Source organism: Podarcis bocagei (genome assembly GCF_964188305.1).
Source record: "Podarcis bocagei genome assembly, chromosome: 13".
NCBI classification, from domain to species: domain Eukaryota; kingdom Metazoa; phylum Chordata; class Lepidosauria; order Squamata; family Lacertidae; genus Podarcis; species Podarcis bocagei.
In genome coordinates this window covers 53,349,728-53,369,399 of record NC_138138.1, presented here as the reverse complement: position 1 = coordinate 53,369,399, position 19,672 = coordinate 53,349,728, and the positions used below count along the sequence as shown (strand labels likewise).

General features: G+C 52.3%; 1 protein-coding gene across 1 annotated transcript in view; it reads left to right on the top strand.

Annotated features, from left to right (window-relative positions):
• DNAH2 (dynein axonemal heavy chain 2) overlaps positions 1-19,672 on the top strand; it is a 151,895-nt gene that overhangs the window by 81,336 nt on the left and 50,887 nt on the right. Inside the window, exons 30-47 of the mRNA XM_081167651.1 lie at positions 258-396; positions 1,831-2,048; positions 2,292-2,390; positions 3,459-3,584; positions 4,649-4,759; positions 5,929-6,117; positions 8,301-8,404; positions 9,129-9,318; positions 9,414-9,594; positions 10,663-10,790; positions 11,274-11,426; positions 11,889-12,014; positions 12,485-12,703; positions 13,162-13,279; positions 16,318-16,454; positions 16,537-16,674; positions 17,929-18,087; positions 19,155-19,307. Of these exons, the coding sequence (XP_081023777.1) occupies positions 258-396; positions 1,831-2,048; positions 2,292-2,390; positions 3,459-3,584; positions 4,649-4,759; positions 5,929-6,117; positions 8,301-8,404; positions 9,129-9,318; positions 9,414-9,594; positions 10,663-10,790; positions 11,274-11,426; positions 11,889-12,014; positions 12,485-12,703; positions 13,162-13,279; positions 16,318-16,454; positions 16,537-16,674; positions 17,929-18,087; positions 19,155-19,307 (2,688 nt within the window). The remainder of the gene's footprint in view (positions 1-257; positions 397-1,830; positions 2,049-2,291; positions 2,391-3,458; positions 3,585-4,648; positions 4,760-5,928; positions 6,118-8,300; positions 8,405-9,128; positions 9,319-9,413; positions 9,595-10,662; positions 10,791-11,273; positions 11,427-11,888; positions 12,015-12,484; positions 12,704-13,161; positions 13,280-16,317; positions 16,455-16,536; positions 16,675-17,928; positions 18,088-19,154; positions 19,308-19,672) is intronic.

Genomic DNA, 19,672 nt, shown 5'->3' with positions numbered 1-19,672 from the left:
CGCATCCCTGTACCTTACTGTATTCCCAAAAAACTTACATGATAAAAAAGAGACCTTTGCAACTTCTTCCAAGTCCTCGACTGCCCTGGGGTCCCAGGCCTCTTCCTCCGAGAAGGTCTCCCCAAGAGCCTCTCAGATCCTCTGTGCTGTTACTGTGGGCAAGGCGGGCAGTGCCTGGTGACCTCCACCCCCAAAAGTGCAGGTGATCCCAGCGATTCGTGCCTCACCCTCTTCCTCCTCCCGCCTCCCTATCCCAGAACATCTTCTTGGGGGAAGACATCCGCAAGCAGCTGCCCGGCGAGTCGTCCTCCTTTGACCGCATCAACAGCAGCTGGAAGACCATCATGGACCGCTTTGTGAAGGACAACAACGCTCTGCGTGCCACACATTACCCAGGTGCTGATGCTGCTGATGCAAGGAGAAGCAAGGGGGGAGGTGACAAAAACTCAGGGGTGGGGCTGTGCCCTCCTGATTTGCAGGAAGGAGGCCCCGGGTTCAGCCCAACACAATGGCCTCAGGTGACAGGTGACGAGAGAAGTCTCTCTCACTGCCGGAGACCTGAGAGAGCAGCTTCCAGCCAGAGGCAGCAACACTGGACTAGATGGGCCCAGATGGTTTAAGATAGCTTCCTATGAAACATCAGGAAGAATTTTCTGGCAGCAAGAGCCATTCAACAGCAGAACAGACTGCTTCGTAAGGGGATGGGCTCTCCTTTGCTGGAGGTGTTTCATCTGTCAGGGATTTAGTTGTGATTTCTGTATTGGAAGGAGTTGATGACCCTTGGGGCTCCCTTCAAACTCTGTAATTCTATGATATGTTTGTAAGTTGCTGGTTGCTTGCTGGACGGACAGCATAGCTGTCAACTTTCAGATTTGAAAATTAGGGATCAGCAGCCTCGAAAATAAGGGATCAGCTGTCTCACCTGTCCCGGGGACAGTCTACGGGATATCTAACAATCCAGGATAGCAGCGGGAAACAGCGTTGGAATAAGGGAATTTCCCGCAAAAAAATTGAAGGTTGACAGCTATGACGGGCAGTCCTGTTTGGTGCAGTGCGATTAACTGTGACAAGGGTCAGGGAAGTAGAGGGCAGGTCATACAGGACCTTGCTAGTTATCTCCTGCTTGGACTACTGCAATACGCTCTACGTGGGGCTACCTTTGAAGGTGACCTGGAAACTACAACTAGTCCAGAATGTGGCAGCTGGACTGGTGACTGGGAGCGGCTGCTGAGACCACATAACACCGGTCCTGAAAGACCTACATTGGCTCCTACATTCAAAGTGTTGGTGCTGACCTTGAAAGCCCTAAACGGCCTCAAAGGCCCAGGATATCTGAAGGATCTCCACCCCCATCATTCGGCTGAACACTGAGGTCCAGCTCCGAGGACCTTCGGGTGGTTCCCTCCCTACGAGAAGTGAGGTTGCAGGGAACCAGGCAGAGGGCCTTCTCGGTGGTGGCGCCCGCCCTGTGGAACGCCCTCCCTTCAGATGTCAAGGAAATAACTCTCTGACTTTTAGAAGACATCTAAAGGCAGCCCAGTTTAGGGAAGTTTTTAATGTTTGATGTTTTAACGTGTTTTTAATATTCTGTTAGGAGCCACCCAGAGTGGCTGGGGAAACCCAGCCAGATGTGCGGGGTATAAATAATATATTATTATTATTATTATTATTATTATTATTATTATTATTATTATTATTATTATTATTGCAGCATGGGCACTTCAGCACCTGCAGAAGATGTGCGGATAGGCCAAAGTGGGTGGGTTTCTTTTCCAGCGGCAGTGGGGCCATTGGTGACTGTTTTGTGATGCTCCCCCCCCCCCGCCACAGGACTGTTGGACAAGCTGGTGGAAATGAACAGTGCTCTGGAAGAGATCCAGAAGTCCCTTGACATGTACCTGGAGACCAAGCGTCACGTCTTCCCCCGCTTCTACTTCCTCTCCAACGATGACCTGCTTGAGATCTTGGGCCAGTCGCGCAACCCGGAAGCCGTCCAGCCCCACCTCAAGAAGTGCTTCGACAACATCAAGTGCCTCAAGATGCAGAAGGCAGGGACACGCCCCCCCACACATACCAGCCCGCTTGACTGCCAGCGACTGCCCCCAGCCTCGCAGCAAGGCCCACTTTGCTTCTTCCCCAGTGCCTTTTCTTCTTTCCGCTAAATATTGTGGCTAATGGGCAGCTGGCGTTCTCCTCATCCTGGGCTCTTTCTTGGTGGGAAAGTGAGCCAGCAAGGGCCCCTTTCTTCTCCCCACCCCCCACCAGTGACTAGCTCTTTCTTTTCCCCTTAGATTGGCAATACCAACCGATCCGAAGCCTTGGGCATGTTCTCTCTGGATGGCGAGTACATAGATTTCACGCACTCAGTGATGCTGGAGGGACCCGTCGAGGTGAGTCCTTACCGGCCTTCTGCTCAGCACCATCGTAGCTCTCTCTCTTTTTTTAGAATAATATTTTATTAAGTTTTATCAATAAAGAAATTCAGAAAGTACAAAAACAGAAAAATACAAAGTTACAAAATACAAAAGTACAAACATTAAACACAAAAAGAAGAGAGAGAGAGAAAAAAGAAACACATAGAAAAAAACACAAAACTCCCTCTTTTTTAATTTCTCATCTTTAGTTAACTTATTTTCCTGACTTCCTCACGCCTCCATTTTTTGTATCCCTTTTTCTTTAAAAATTGGTTCAGCAAATTCATATCCAGTTAGTTTATCTATTATCAATCCCACCTTACATTTTACCTTATTGCTAGAACCCCTTCAATTCATTTCAACATCATCAGCATTCAAAAATTTTGCAGTGTTTCTGTAAATAAGTTTTAAATTTCCTCCAATCTTCTTCCACCAACTCTTCTCCCTGGTCTTGGATTCTGCCAGTCATTTCCGCATCGTAGCTCTCTCCCTGACTGTGGAAAGGAACTGCAGTGCCATGCTGGGGAAACCCAGCAAGATGGGCGGGGTATAAATAATAAATTATTATTATTATTATTAAGTGCTGCAGGCATCAGGAACCCAGTACTGATGGGCAGGTGCTAAATGAGGCCTCACTACGCCTGGTCTCTCTCCCGAGACTGCTCACACTCCCTGAGTTGGGGTTAGTTGAGCAGTGTCTAGCTCAGGGGTTCCCTTCCTGGTCCTCTGCTGCTGTGCCTCAATAGAGGCCATCTCTAGCCTCTCCAAGTAGCCCTCTGAACCCCTGCCTCTCCCACTCCCTCTGCTGCCACCCTTGCGGCTTTCTCTGCTTTCTGAGACCCTGTGTCAGGTTCAGCGCGACGAGGGTGGAATAATGTGTCGAGAGAGCCATTGCTACCTTTTCGGGAGCCAGGGATCCCTCCGACGTTTCTCCCCTTGTGCCTTTGTGCAATGAAGTTGTGGTGCTTGCATGCAGCAAGCCTTGACGCCAGCCCTGCTAGCCTGCCCTCAGAACGGACTAGCTGGGGATCGTTGACCTTGCAGGAGTGGCTGTGTGACGTGGAACGGGCCATGCGCTGGACCCTGCGGGAGGTGCTGAGGAACTGTCGTCTCGCTTTGAAGAAGATGCTGACCAAGAGGGACAAGTGGGTGAAGGAGTGGCCCGGCCAGGTGATGGACAAGGACAGGGCCGTCTTTAGCAGATGCGGCGCTGGGGTGCAAATATCTGCTCAGCGCCCCCAAATTACCACGGATAGTGGGGGGGTAGCGAAGCTGCGCACTGCCAGCCATGGGGGGGGGGTGCAACTCTCCCCCATGCCGTTGCGGGAGAGCAATCCCTGCAGAGGCTTCAGAGGGAAGCTGCGCGCTCGCCAGCCATATGTTTGATGGGGAGCAGCTGGCGGGCGTGTAGGGAAAGGGGAGGCCGCAGGCAAAGCCGCACAGCTCCCCCACTCGCTGGGGCGCCCCTGAGAGGCTGGCGTCCTGGCGCAACAAACCACTAAGCTGTATGGGAAAGACGGCTCTGGACAAGGCCAGAATATGGAGAGGGATGGGGTGGTCTCGCTGAGGACTTAGCCGGCACCAAAGCAATAGTGGAACAGACAACCTTGGAAGGGGGTGGACTCTCCTATATTGCAGGTTTTTCTGCAGAGGATGGCTGGCTGTTGGGGAATCTGTGACTCCTGCAGTCTAGGGGTTTGGACCAGATGACCTTTCCAAGTGCACAGTTCCATGTCTATGACTCTATTAGACTGTGCCTTGGGCACAGATTCTGGCCTGGCCTTTGATGCCTAAGGGGTGTGTGCTTTTAGGACACACCCTTATTCTTGGAACTGTCATTCATGCTAATTGTTTTTAATACTGAATTTTAAATTGATATCACCAGCCCTGGGACCTGCTGATGAACGGTGGGCAGTAGATTTAATAACAGTAATCATACTCAGTACTACTCCATGCTAATTAGTGACCCCAGGAACTCTTTCTCTCCCCCTTCTAAGTTGTACTGACAAGCAGGACGTTCTCCCCCTGCCCCTTTAAATGCACGTTTGCGGGTGAATCGGAGATTCCAGTTGCCTGTGATGATGAGTGAACCAACCCAGAAGTATAAGCATCCACTCTTGAGTGTCTAGCGAAAGTTCTGACACTGAAAAAATTGGGGCCGGGCTTTGCTTGCAGATGCTTTCTCCCCCAGACTGGCAGCCCCTCCATGCTTACCCAGAACCCTCTCCTTGCAGATGGTGATCACCGCTAGCCAGATCCAGTGGACGGCGGACGTTAGCAAGTGCTTGGCCACCTGCAAGGACCGAGGGGACAAGAAATACCTCAAAGCCATGAAAAAGAAGCAGGTGAGACAGGGGCTGGCAGATCCACCCCATTCCTGCATGTGGGTCAAGGCGCCCACAGATGAGCACATGTGGGCCCCTGCGTCCCCTCGGTTGAGAGCCTGACAAGATCTGCTTCTCCTTGGGATGTGTGCCTAGGGAACCCGAGTCCGAGGGACGTGCTGTCTTTTGCTCTCTGGCTATCCAGTGCTTTGGACGGGGTGGCCCTGCGAGGGACCCTCTAGGTGATGCTGCCAGACTGCATCTCCCATCAGTCACTCCTGAGCATTGGCCACGCTGGCTGGAGCTAGTAGGGGTTAGGGGACCCAACAGCACCTGGGGGGTCACAGAGTTACCCTAGAGAGCTGTCAGGTGACCAGGAGGAGATCAGCGTGTTGGAGGTGCCCACTTCAGGAGAAGTTCCTAGTGGATTGGGGTATGGGAATCTGGGACCCTGAGAGGAGTTTGACCCCAGGGAGGGTCCCAGTGGCTCGGGAGGTGGAGACGCCCTGAAAATGCCAGGTTCATTACGAAAGCCTTTAAGTCATCACAGCTTCTTGCTTTTTCACGCAGAGTCCCGAATTCCCAAGGGGCCTTCCCTTCAGTACAGCATGTAATGTGTTATTGGAAGTTCATATCCGGGTGTCCCTCTAGAGCATTTCTTAGATCTGTGCCTCCCACTCCCCCACCCCCAACTCAATATGGCATCCCTTCCAGTTTTTATGAAAACAAGAACCAGATCACTTTAATGCACCTAAGAAAGTTTTCCACCATTTCCCTGCTGCTTGGTCCGTCTCCCATAAAGAAAGCGGGGTGGGGGAGCAAAGGGGGGGGGAGCTGCCCATGAGGCTGCTGCCATGGCTGCGAAGGGTCTCAGGGTTGCAGAGCGGCCATTACGGCTTGCTTCTCTTGGCTGCTGCGTCTGCATCCCGGCCCCAGCCTCTGAGGAGGAGACATTTGGGGCACGATGACACCAATGTGGAATATGTCTCCATTTCCATCTGAGGGATGTTGGAGGGTGTGGGGGCCTTTGGGCTCCCACGTTTGGGCCCCTGCCTCCATCTCCAGCCGGCCAGATCCTTCTGGAAAGGATCACGGGCAGGGCACAGAGACAGCAACTCTCCTCCATGGTTTCCTGGCCCAACCGAAGCTCCATTTTGCCCGCCACAATCAGGCCCTTGCTCCCCGCGCAGGTGTCCATGCTGAACAAGTACTCGGAGGCCATTCGAGGCAACCTGACGAAGATCATGCGCCTGAAGATTGTGGCGCTGGTGACGGTGGAGGTCCACGCCCGGGATGTCATTGAAAGGCTCTACAAGAGTGGCCTGATCGACGTGACGTCCTTTGAGTGGCTGAGCCAGCTTCGCCTCTACTGGGAGAAGGTGAGGAGGGCAGCTGACATGGGCTGGGGGGAGGCTGGGTGGCGCAGTGGGTGATCAGGGACAGAGAGAGGTGCATATTTACCGTGTGCCAGTGGTGAGCCGCCGCTGCCACCCTCCTCTGGACAGCTAACAGTTCCCAGCCCGGTTAGCTCTGCGCCCATCCTTGAGTTCTGTTTCCCTCTGCTGTTTGTGGTGCGGAAGCACAGGAAAAACTGCTCTTGGGGAGGGTCTGAGCCTGGGCTGGAGCCTGCGCGTGTGTCTCGCCTCTTTTCTCACCCAGCGGGTGGCAGCCAGATTGCTTGGATTGGTTTGGAGCTCAAATGGAAGCAGCAGACTTTTGGTCTGCATCTTCTGCACGTTCAGGCCTCCACACCTAAGCGGCACGGCGTCTAGGAGGCAGGCGGGGAGGCTGCTGGGGGCTGCCCCCTGCACTGACCCTGGCTACCAATATGGCTTGTGCGGCCTCCCTTGCTTTTGTGCTTGCCATCAGGAGAAGCCGGGTCCTCACAGAGTTCCAGGAGCTGGTGTGAGGAGGGGAGAGCTGGCTGTCAGTCCAAGTTGAGACCACAGGAAGTGCCTGGGTCCAAAGCACAGCAGGGGTCAAGTCCAGAGCAAGGCAGCCAGCACTAGAGGAGCTGGAGGCAATGGTGGAGGGCCTAGAGTGCCGGAAGAAGCAGGATTGGATAAGTTCATAGAGGAGAGGGCTATTGATGCCTACTAACCATGATGGCAGGGATGCGGGTGGCGCTGTGGGTTAAACCACAGAGCCTAGGACTTGCCAATCAGAAGGTCGGCGGTTTGAATCCCCACGACGGGGTTAGCTCCCGTGGCTCGGTCCCTGCTCCTGCCAACCTAGCAGTTCGAAAGCACGAAGTACAAGTAGACAAATAGGTACCACTCCAGCGGGAAGGTAAATGGCGTTTCCATGCGTTGCTCTGGTTCACCAGAAGCGGCTTAGTCATGGTGGCCACATGACCCGGAAGCTGTATGCCGGCTCCCTTGGCCAATAAAGCGAGATGAGCACCGCAACCTCAGAGTCGTCCATGACTGGACCTAATGGTCAGGGGTCCCTTTACCTTTACCTAATCATGATGGCTTTGTTCTGCCTGCCCCAGCCTGGTGCCCTCCAGATGTTTTGAGCTACCAGCTCTTTATCTGCCACATCCAGCATGGCCATGGGCTCACCCACACTTCTGGTTGCCCCATAATTTCTAGTCACAGGTCAAAAAGGTTCTTCTTCTTTTTCCGCCACTTTTCCTTGGAACACCCGTTGCTTACCGCTGAATTGGAACAAATGTCAATCCGCAGAGAACCTGATTGACATTTGTTCCGATTCAACAGCAGGACAAAAAAAGGAGCCTTTCAGACCTATGACTTGAAATCACCAGACAAATGGAAGTGTGAGTGAACCCCATTGATACTGGGGTTGATGGGAGCTGAAGTCCGAAACATCTGGAGGACACCAGGATTGGGAAGGAAGGACAGTTTTTAGCAATGTGGGTCCCGGGGGGGGGGGACATGGGGCATCATGTGACTGCAAGTGACCGCTCTGTGTTGGTGCAACGTGAACAATGGTTTAAACGGCACAGTGCTTGGTCTCATGTCTTGAGTTAGCACATCTGGATGTTCTAAGAGAAGGGTGCCAGGTGCACTGGGGTTACCGTAGCAACACCAGCAAGGTCGTGTGCATGACTGGCTGAGTTGCTCACCTTCCCATTGGTTCAGGAATGTAGATACAGGTATAATAGTCTCTAGGGCATTGCTTTCATTATGTGAAGTCCTGTCCTGATGCTATCCTGGTTTGCTATCAGGGTCTGACTCTGAATCTGTGGGATAGGGGAAGAGGCTGTGGGTTTTACACAGCAGCGTCAGCTAGCATGGTGATTGCGTTAGCGGATCTCTCTATATATAAGCATCTTTACTTCAAAGACCAGAAGAACTGTATAAAGTCTATAGTGTTGTTTAGCATTGTCTTCTGTCTGGAGATGATAAGCGCTTTGTTACTTTGAGCTGTGTGGCAGAAGAGTTTTCCCCTTAACCGGGGATTCTGGAAGAAGCCATTCTCTTGCGGGAAGGAAATCTCTGAAAACTCTGTTGGGGCTGAGATGTGGTGAGCTACCAGCCGTCTTCCACAAGTTCCCAACACCCCGCCACCCCTCTCCTATGGAAAATCTTTTTTTCAGGAGCTGGACGATTGCGTCATCCGGCAGACCAACACCCAGTTTGCCTATGGCTACGAGTATCTGGGGAACTCTGGGCGGCTGGTCATCACCCCACTCACTGACAGGTATCCCACGAGGGCTGTGAGCCCGACCAGGAGAAGCCTAGTGGTTTCTGGCCATGCAAGTTGGCATGCCATGAAGGGCCTGGTGCCAGCACTGACAGGCTACAGCCTGGGTCTGTCTGGGTTGGAAAGGTGGGGGAATCTGCTGGGGGCAGCAGGAGGGAGCCTGCGAGGGAGAAGAGGCAGCTAATAATGTTTGGGGAGGGGTGAAAAAGAAACGAGGCAAGGAGATGGGCCCAGATGGGCAGTGGGGAAGTGGGAAGCCAGTCGTGGGAACCCCTAGCCATCCTGCTCTACAAGGAGAGCCTGAGATGTTTGAATGAAGTTAAGCGGTTTCTAGCTGTAATGATATAAAAGAATATGGAAAATTGGATTTTTAAATAGGTAAAAATTTAATGTTATAATATATTAAGATCAAAGATCAGGATAATAAGGAGGGAAAGAAATTGCTGAATTAATTAACTGAATTGGAATACAAAAAAGGGAGGTATGAGGAGGTCAGGGAAACAAGGATATGAATGTAAGATATGGAAAGGTTGATTTTTTATTTTTATTTTTTTATCTGTGTACTTATTCTGTATTTTTCTTGTATTTTTATTTTTGTCTTTTATTCTTGTATTTTTTGCTTTAATGCAATTCCTTTTTCTGAAACTTTAATAAATATTTATATTTGTGCTCTGAAAAAAAAAAAAGAGATGTTTGGGTTCCTTTGGCCTCTCTTCCGCAGGTGCTACATGACTCTGACCACAGCCCTCCACCTCCACCGGGGAGGGTCCCCCAAGGGCCCTGCAGGCACTGGCAAGACGGAGACGGTGAAGGACCTGGGCAAGGCTCTGGGCATGTACGTCATTGTGGTCAACTGCTCCGAAGGCCTGGACTACAAGTCGATGGGGCGCATGTACTCCGGCCTAGCGCAGGTAAGGGGAAGTGTCAGGTGCTGGCCCTGCTCCCAAGGGCTCCCCATGCCTGCCCTGGCCCTCCTCAAGCGCTCCACTTTGCACTCTGCCAACAGACCGGGGCCTGGGGCTGCTTTGACGAGTTCAACCGCATCAACATTGAGGTCCTGTCCGTCGTGGCCCAGCAGATCCTCTCCATCCTCTCGGCTTTGGCCGCCAACCTGACGCGCTTCACCTTTGAGGGCCACGAGATCAACTTAGTGTGGTCTTGCGGCATCTTCATCACCATGAACCCAGGTGGGGAGGCCGGGAGGATCGTTCTGGGCAGGGGTGGCGTCAGGCTTCGGGGAATTCTGTCCCTCCCCCGGTGGCAGCAAGAAGCAGAGAAAAACGAAGAGTTCTTACTAATGAGTTTTTTCAATCATCACAGCAAGAGATAAAGGAATGCAGTCTGTCTCCTGTTAATGTCATTGCTCCAACTGAGCTCCTCGCCCCTCCCTTCCTATCAACAGCACTTCCCCTTACGGTGGCCGCCAGGGGCTAATTGTTTCTGAATCCTTTGCTCTTGCAATCTCAACGAACGCCGTGTTCTGGGAGAAGGGGGGGTCAGAAATACTATCCAGTGATAGTGTGTCAGCTGGCTGCTCTCTGTTGTTTTTTTTATAAAATTTTTATTGGTTTTACAAGGTTTTTATAAACACAAACAAACAAACAAAAACACTTACAAACATGTATAATTTCATATCCTTTTTTTCTTAAACCTTACTTCGTCGACTTCCCCATACCTCCCCTTTCTACATCCCAATTTCCAAAATTATTTCAGCAATTCCTAACACTTAATTTTATCGAATTTTTCCCTTATTCTTTTCTTTTACTTAATCTTTTTCAGCTGTAAACCCCTTTTTTCCCTCAAATCTCGACATTTTAGCACTCATTAACTTTACAATATTTCTTAAGATAAACTTTAAATTTCTTCCAATCTTCCTCCGCCGTCTCTTTCCCCTGATCACGGATTCTGCCAGTCATTTCGGCCAGTCCCATATAGTCTATCACTTTCATCTGCCATTCTTCCAGAGTGGGTAGATCTTGAGTCTTCCAGCTCTCTGTCTCCTCCTCCTCTTCTCCCAACCTCCCATCTCTTCTGTTCACCTGTCTCTGAGCTGTGACCTTCCTCAAACCACTGCTGTAATTCAATACTGCCTTCCTCTCCCCTGGAAGCTTCAGGAAGAGAAGGGGTGAGGCGATCTCCACCATTCCTCCTCAATCTCGTCCCCTTCAGTCCAGTACCTGACAGGTGGGCTCAGCTGGGGGGGGGGTGCCTCCACCCGTGGACATTTGCCAGTGCTTCCGTGTTCCTCTTGGCAGGTTACGCCGGACGCACAGAGCTGCCCGACAACCTCAAGTCGATGTTCCGCCCCATCTCCATGGTGGTGCCTGACTCCACGCTCATCGCTGAGATCATACTATTTGGGGAAGGCTTCAATAACTGCAAGGTACTGTTGGGATGGACGTGGGTGGCGCTGTGGGTTAAACCACAGAGCCTAGGACTTGCCGATCAGAAGGTCGGCGGTTCGAATCCCCACGACGGGGTGAGCTCCCATTGCTCGGTCCCTGCTCCTGCCAACCTAGCAGTTTGAAAGCATGTCAAAGTGCAAGTAGATAAATAGGTACCACTCCAGCGGGAAGGTAAACAGCATTTCTGTGATCTGCTCTGGTTCGCCAGAAGCGGCTTAGTCATTCTGGCCACGTGACTCGGAAGCTGTACGCCGGCTCCCTCAGCCAATAAAGCGAGTTGAGCACCGCAACCCCAGAGTCGGCCACGACTGGACCTAATGGTCAGGGGTCCCTTTACCTTTACCTTACTGTTGGGATGGTTCGGGGAGGAGGGGGCGGGAGCGCTTTGCTTGGGCAGAGCGGGCGAGCGGAAAAAGAGCGCTCCCAATGAGGTTCGCCAAACTGTCTCCTCCCCTTCTCAGATCCTGGCCAAGAAGGTTTACACTCTCTACTCGCTGGCTGTCCAGCAGCTCTCCAAGCAAGACCACTATGACTTTGGCCTCCGGGCGCTCACGTCCCTGCTCCGCTACGCCGGGAAGAAGCGCAGGGTGCGGCCCGACCTTTCTGATGAGGAGGTGAGGAGCCCCCTGCCTTTGGCAGTTGTGCTGCAAAACGTGGCCAGCACAGAGGGGCCATAGCTCATCAGCAGAGAGCCTGCCTTGCGAGCCAAAGATCCTGCAGCCAAGCTTGAAATCCAGGAGAGCCACTGCTGCTATCAGTCTGTGTAGACAATACTAATCTAGGTGAACCAATGGTTTGGCCCCTTTTAAAGCAACTTCCTCTGTTCATGGAAGGCTAGTGGCTGTCAAGGGGTTGGAATGAAGAGGAAGTCACTCGTAATGTCGCTGTTGTGTGTGCAGGTTTGGGAGGGGAAATGACCTTTGGCTCTCCATGTCTGCCTCTGGTGGCTTTTTATCGTCATGCAGCAGCTCCTTTATGCCACGGGGTTCTCCCTGGGGTGCTTCATGGAGCGCTTGGCACCCTTTTTTTGCCCCCACATACCCTCCGACCAGCTCTTCCACACTCTTTGCTTGCAGGTCCTCCTCATGGCCATGAAAGACATGAACATAGCCAAGCTGACGTCCGGCGACGTGCCTCTCTTCAACGCCATCACTCAGGACCTCTTCCCAGGCATTGAGTGCCCCGTCATCGACTATGGGAAGGTCAGCCATCCCGTCCCCTCCCTGCCCCACAGGCTTTGCCTCTTCTTCTCGGGAAATCTGGCAAGAGCCTTACCCAGTGCTGAGCTGCTGCTCTCCAATGGAAGCCCCCCGCAAACCAACCCACTGGAATGCTTGATGGTAGTGGTGGAAAAAGCAGGGACTTTATTGAGAGAGAGGATCGTAGAATTGTTGAGTTGGAAGAGGGTGCATGAGGGTCATCTAGTCCAACCCCCTGCAAGGCAGGAATCTTTCATCCACTGTGGGGCTCGAACCCACAGCCCTGGGATTGAGAGTCTCATGCTCTACCGACTGAGCTAAGATGTGGCATGAAAAACAAGGTGTTGCCTATGCAGCCTTCTAATCCAGGTACTTCTTTCTTTCTTTCTTTCTTTCTTTCTTTCTTTCTTTCTTTCTTTCTTTCTTTCTTTCTTTCTTTCTCTCTTTCTCTCTCTCTTTCTTTCCCCCTCCAGCTCAAGGAAGTCCTTGAGGGGGAGCTGAGAGAAATGGGCCTGCAGGTCATCCCCTTCACCATCACCAAGGTGATCCAGCTGTACGAGACCAAGAACTCTCGCCATTCCTCCATGATCGTGGGCAACACGGGCAGCGGCAAGACCGTCACCTGGCGTGCCCTGCAGGCCACCCTCTGCACCCTCTGCAAGAGCGGAGACACGACGGCCAACATAGTCCGGGTCAGTGGGAAGCTCCTTCGCCTCCCTGGTGCCTAGCTCTCCGACACAGGCACTTGCCTCTGCCAAGTCTGGCTGCCTCTTCCTCTTCCTCCACCTCCTCCGGGGCCCATCCCAGACTTCTTCTGGGACTTGCTGGGCTGCGTGGGGCTTCTTCCCCAATGTCCACTTTTCCTGTGGCCCCTCCTGCTGGCTGGCTTCTCCGCTGCATTCTTTCCTTGGGACGGGAAGCAAGTTGATCGCCCTTGATATAAAAACGGGAGCAGGATTACCCTCCAACCCTCTAGCTTCCGTTTTCTTCTTCCCAACTGGATAGCCATAAAAAAATTAATAAAGTGCAAAGGTCTCTCCGGGTCTTAGCTAGAAAAACGCACCTTGCTTCCTCCTGACTTTGTCTCCCCCGTCCCTCTCTTCCTCCAACCTTCCCTCTCTCTTTCCTTGCTGGGCCTGCCTGCTTCCAGGAGTACCCCCTGAACCCGAAAGCAGTTTCCCTGGGCGAGCTGTACGGAGAGTACAACCTCAGCACCAATGAGTGGACGGATGGCATTCTGTCCAGCGTCATGCGATTGGCTTGTGCAGGTACACCAGGGCTCCTTCCATCACTCCTGCCGTGTTGCTAAGAGAGAGAGAATAAGAGAGAGAGAGAGAGAGAGAGAGAGGTATCAGAGTGCCTTCCTGCTTAGATGCCACACTGTCTCAGACCTATAGGGACGCATCTTCTTCCCTGGGGGCAACTGAGTCCTCCTGCCCTGCAGGCCAGGCTGAGTCCGGGGTACTCAGAGGCCCCAAATGTATAACAGAGCAGACAAAGGGCTTGGATGGTGACACCCACAGGGAACAGAAGCAGAGCTGTGCTGGGTTAAACCTCTCTAGCCCATCATCCTGGAAACCCAAGAAGCAGGGCAGAAAGGCAGCCACTCTCCCCTCTTGTCTTCCCCCATTGTCTCATATTAAGAGCTACACTGCTCTGAATCTGGAGGCTCCATTTTGCTCTCCGTAGCCGGCGACAATACTGCTATCTTTTATGAGTTTGTCTCCGTTCCCCATTTAAGTCAGTGGCCGCTGCCGCCCCATCTGGTGGCGGCCAGTTCCGCAGGAGATGCTTCTGCCCCCATGATGATCGGGAGCTGAAGTGTGTGAGCCCCTCCTGTCCTCCTTGTTAACTGCTTGTGGCCACCGAGTCTGAGCCATAGAGAGGCTGTGCAAAGCATGCTGGTGGATGGCCCATATATTTGGGACAATTTCCCTTCTCTCGAGGCCAGCTGTGAGCTTTAGCCAGCTAAAGTTGGAGCCCATGGCACGCTAGTCACTGTACAGGCGCCCAGGGAGATTAGGGCGCAAAGGAGAAGTCTTGCTTGGGCAGAGGCCTCAAACTACAGACTGCTCTGGCTCAGCTCTGCCATAACTCCTGCTTTCTCGTCTCCAGCCCTTGCTAGTGGTCCCTCGTCTTGGTTTCACCTTTGCTGTGGCCGGGCCAGCCTTCCCCCTGCCTGCCTGCCTGCCTGCCTGCTTGCCTCTCAAAGACCATTTCCTGCCCCCCCCCAGCAAGGGGGGGGCACAGCCCAAGGAGCTGCTGGATGTAGCCAGGAGGCACCAGGTGCCTGCTTTGTGGGGGGTTTCCTCTTGAGGGCTGGGGGCACTGAGCCCCAGGCCCAGGGTAGGGGGGAATCTGTGCTGAGCTTGGGACACTGTCGCCTGCCTCTCCTCAGCCCCCCCAACACCCCCAGCTCATGCCGCTTTGCCTGATAGCCTCACCCTGAGGGGGCACCGGTGATTATCTCCGAGTGCCGGCAGGAGGCCTCCCGCGGGCATTTGCTTTTTCTCATGCCAGCGGGGCGATGCCACTGCCGTTTCTAGGAAACGGTGGGAGAAGGAGCGGGGGAAGGCCTTCCTCTGACCCCAATCTCTATGATAATTGAGGATGGGAACCTGTTGGCATTCATGTTGATTTTGGGTGGGTGAAGGTGACCCACTGTCTTTTCCTCTCGGGGGGATCCCTGCTCTGTGCTGGAGGGCTGGCTGCTTTGCAGGGGGGGGGCACAGGGAACGGAGGATCGAAAGGCAAGGAAGAGGGCGAAATATTGGTCCAGGCTGGGGCATTGGGCTGCTTCCGAGAGACCCTTGTCGCTTATGGGTTTCTTAATCAGTTTCCGACCCCTTTCCTTCCACCCCCCTTCCGGCACAGTGTCTGACTCTCTTGTGAAGCAGATTGGAAGACTTCTGGGGTTCTGTTTGTGCTGCTGGGGCTGCAGTGTTGCGTGTGGCTAGCTACCTCACCCCTCACCCCCCCCCCCCACTGTTTGGATTACGCTGAGCTAGATGGTAACAGGGGTGGCTTGACTCATGTGCCATGACTCAGTGCCAGACTCGGTTCCGCTTGCCCTTGTAAACCTTCCGAATGCTGGTGGGGGGGGGGGCGTCGACCCCGATTTGCACTTGAGTCAAATGATTCAAACTGCCTGCTTGAAAGATAGCCCCCCGTGAGTGAAATAATCAATGTGAGCAGTGGTGGGAACTGGCCTTTGGAACGACTCCCTTGCAAAGCTGAGTGTTGGTTCTTGCTGGGCTGCTCCAGCTCTGTGGTCTGTTTTCCACCTTTGGGCATCTGAGGCCCAGACCTTTGCTTGCCCAGCCAGGCCTTGCTTCACCCCGCCCGTGGATGGTAGCTCCTAACACTCTAACCCAGACTCCTGTCCCCATCTGACCCCCCCACTGCAGGACTTTTCCCTCAACCCCAAAGCCCTGAGCCTCGGGGAGTTGTTTGGGAGGTATGACCTTGCCACCAGCGAATGGCACGATGGCGTTCTGGCTTCCATCATGCGCGAGGTCTGCACAGGTATTTACCCTCTGGGAGGCCCACCTTGGCCGTGCCAGCTGCCTGCCTTGGCTGCCAATCACTCTTCCTTTCTGAGCAACCTGGCACCTCTCTCTGTCTCAGACAATCAATCTCTTCAAACAAGACCTTGGAAGAAATTCTCTGCTCTGCTTTGGAAATTTCTGTGTGTTTCAATCCAATCTGTGTCCCTGGTACCCCACCCGTTGCCCCTTGCTTGTTGACCAGCCGCTGTTCTGTTCCCCTGAATTACAGAATTTGGCTTTCAGGGAATCCCAGCCCTCACTTTTTTAAAGGGCATGTTTCTAGCTCTCCTTGATGTAGGAGCATGAAAAAGATGACTGACGAGTCGGCTAAAGGCTCTATCTGGTATGTCTTCCCAAATACATTTAAGGAGCCAACAAAGATCTGAGCAAGAGAGCCCTCTCTTCTCTGGTGGCTTCCAGCAGCTGGTACTCAGAAATGTTGCTGCCTCGGACCATGGAGGTACAGCATAGCCCCTGTGGCTAGTAGCCATTGACAGCCTTTTTCCTCCATGAATTTGTCCAACCCTTTTTTTCAAGCCCTTTAAGCTGTTAGCCACCCAGTCGAACTCTGGCTGTGGCTCTGCCAAGACTCAAGGAGAGGCAATTTTTCCTCAGCCCTTAGTTATATATTGTGGCTTCCATGTAAGGTATACAAAGGAGGGCAGCGAATTCACTGTCCTGAGATCCTTCCTGCTGCAGCCCGGGAGGCAGGAATCCGCGTTATGGACTCCGAGTTCTTAACGTTCCTCTTTGCCCAGACGAGAAACCCGACGAGAAGTGGATCCTCTTTGACGGCCCCGTGGACACGCTGTGGATCGAGAGCATGAACTCTGTCATGGACGACAACAAGGTGCTGACCCTCATCAATGGCGAGCGGATCGCCATGCCCGAGCAGGTAGGCCCGAGCTGCCCCCACAAGCCTGCCCCTCCAGCAGCTCCTTGGCCAGAACTGATTGGTGGTTTCCATTCCCCCACAGGTTTCCCTGCTGTTCGAGGTGGAGAACCTCGCCGTCGCCTCGCCCGCCACCGTCTCCCGGTGCGGAATGGTTTACACGGACTACAGTGACTTGGGCTGGAAGCCCTATGTCCTTTCCTGGATCGAGAAGCGCCCAAAGGTATTTGAGGAGGGGGGAGCAGTGGGTTGTAAAAGCGACCGGATGCTGGGACCCCCGCGGTTGAGTCTGTCTTTTCCCTTCCTTGGAGGAAAGGCAGGATATAAATGTAATAAATAGCAACAATAAAGTAGCCCTAGCTACTGACCGTGTGAGGGTCAGGGTCAGGACCGGATTTAGGTTTGATGAGGCCCTAAGCTACTGAAGGTAACGGGGCCCTTTATATGTCCAGCTGTCCTTTGTCAACAACAAATTGCCGTCGTTTTTTGTGTTGAATACATGCTATATGGTCATTTATGGACCTCATAGGTATCTCAAGCCATTTGCACCTGTTGCCCTGCAACCAGTCCATGCAGAATGTAGGCACCCTATATATAGAAAGGAGCAAACCAGTGATATTTTAGGGAGCAGGCTAGCAGGCGGGGCCCATGACTGACATCATAGGCGCCTACACAACACAAAACATGCTGTTGCTGTAGGTAGGTTTTATTTTATTTGTTTTTTATCTTATATTTTTGGAAATGTACAAAAAATTTTTTTTCCCTTTAATTTTTTGGGGGGCCCCTAAGAGAGTGGGGCCCTAATCTGTAGCTTGTTTGGCTTATATGTAAATCCGGCACTGGTCAGGGTGGGATGGAAAGGTCCTAGGGAAGCCCTGAAGGGACAAATGTGGGTTTGCGGGGCTCTTCAGGAGGAGCAGATCAGGTAGTTGACAGTCAGCGAGCTTCCCTTTGCCCCCGTCTCCTCCCAGACCGAAGCGGAAACTGTTTCATCCTGAGTATTCCATTTCAACAGCACGTTATACATTCTTGACAGATTCTTAGTTTTGGGTTCTAACAGTTCTGTTTCTAATTTTGACTTTTCCACCTGGAAGCCAATTTTCTTGTCCAAATTATATGCCTCCATTATCTGATAATAATGAAGCCAGTCTCGCACTTTGTTTTTTAATTTCTCAAAACTCTGCAGTTTCAGTCTATCTCCATTTTTTCCCAAAATTTCCCAATATTTCGGCCATTTGACCTCACATCCAGGTTTTTCCCCCCTTTAATTTTTTTGGGGGCCCCTAAGAGTGTGGGGCCCTAAGCTGTAGCTTGTTTAGCTTATACGTAAATCCGGCACTGGTCAGGGTGGGATGGAGAGGTCCTAGGGAAGCCCTGAAGGGACAAATGTGGGTTTGGGGGGGGGGTCTTCAGGAGGAGCAGATCAGGTAGTTGACAGTCAGCGAGCTTCCCTTTGCCCCCGTCTCCTCCGTCTCAGACCGAAGCGGAAACCCTGCAGCGGATGTTTGACAAATTTACCAACAAGATGCTGACCTTCAAGAAGGACAACTGTCAGGAGCTGGTCCCTATCCCTGAGTACAGTGGGATCGTGTCTCTCTGCAAGCTGTTCACATCCTTGACGTCATCTGATGAAGGGGTAAGTGGCAAGCGAGGGCCAGTCAGCCGCTCCAGAGGCCCTGGGCACATCATCAGCCTCCGCCCTCCTCAGGCCACCTAGCATTTGGGGCGCGTTATGTCAAGGATGGCCCCCTGGCCACTCTCTAAAAAAAGAATTATTAAGAATATTACAATGAGCTAAAGTAAAAAAGAAAGAAAAAGGGAAAGCATACATAAAACATTTTAACAGACAGAGGAAAACAATAACAAAATGACGTTGAAATATAATTAAGATTACAGAACTATATAACATATATGTAAATGCATGAACTTATTGTTTTCCTCAGATATACAGTGGTCCCTCAGGTTAAGTACTTAATTCGTTCTGGAGGTCCATTCTTAACCTGAAACTGTTCTTAACCTGAAGCACCACTTTAGCTAATGGGGCCTCCCGCTGCCGCCCCATGATTTCTGTTCTCATCCTGAAGCAAAGTTCTTAACCCGAGGTACTATTTCTGGGTTAGCGGAGTCTGTAAGCTGAAGCGTCTGTAACCTGAGGTACCACTGTACATCGATTCATGGGTGACAATGGTTTCCAAAAATACATTCCAAATACAGTTGTACCTCGGAAACTTTGCGACTCGAAAGTTTTGGCTCTTGAACGCCGCAAACCTGGAAGTGATTGTTCCGGTTTGCGGATGTTCTTTGGAACCCGGACATCCGATGCGGATTCTGCGGCTTCCAATTGGCTGCAGGAGCTTCCTGCAGCCAATTGGAAGTTGTGCCTTGGTTTCCGAACATTTTGGAAGTGGAACGGACTTCCGGAACGGATTCCCTTCAACTTCTGAGGTACAACTGTATCGTTAAATTTGTCCAGATCATAGAATAGTAGCGTTGGAAAGGACCACGAGGGTCATCTAAGTTCAGTCCCCTGCAATGCAGGAATCTTTTGCCCAACTTGGGGCTTGAACCAACATCCCTGAGATTCAGAGCCTCATGCTTTACCAAGTGAGCTATCCCAGCATTGTTAAGTTTTGTTCTTTGGGAGGTGGCTTCAGCAGGTTTGGGGGGCAGTGGGTCTGAGGAGAGCTTTTCTGAACCCCCCAGCTGAATCCCGCGGACAGTGAAAACTACTCAACGGTGGTGGAGATGTACTTCATCTTCAGCATGATCTGGTCCCTGTGTGCAGCCGTGGACGAGGAGGGCCGGAAGAAAATCGACATCTTCCTTCGAGAGATTGAGGGCTCCTTTCCTAACAAGGTCACTTGAATGCACTTCCCACGAGGGATGGCAGCGATGGGTGGGGTGGGGTGGGGTGGTGCTATGAGGCTGAGCCAAGTCCTGCAGCTGTTGTGCTTGCTGGATAAAGGTAAAGGTAAAGGTACCCCTGCCCGTACGGGCCAGTTGTGTCCGACTCTAGGGTTGTGCGCCCATCTCGCCTAAGAGGCCGGGGGCCAGCGCTGTCCGGAGACACTTCTGGGTCACGTGGCCAGCGTGACGAAGCTGCTCTGGCAAGCCAGCACCAGCGCAGCACACGGAAACGCCGTTTACCTTCCCGCTATAAAGCGGTACCTATTTATCTACTTGCACTTTGATGTGCTTTCGAACTGCTAGGTGGGCAGGAG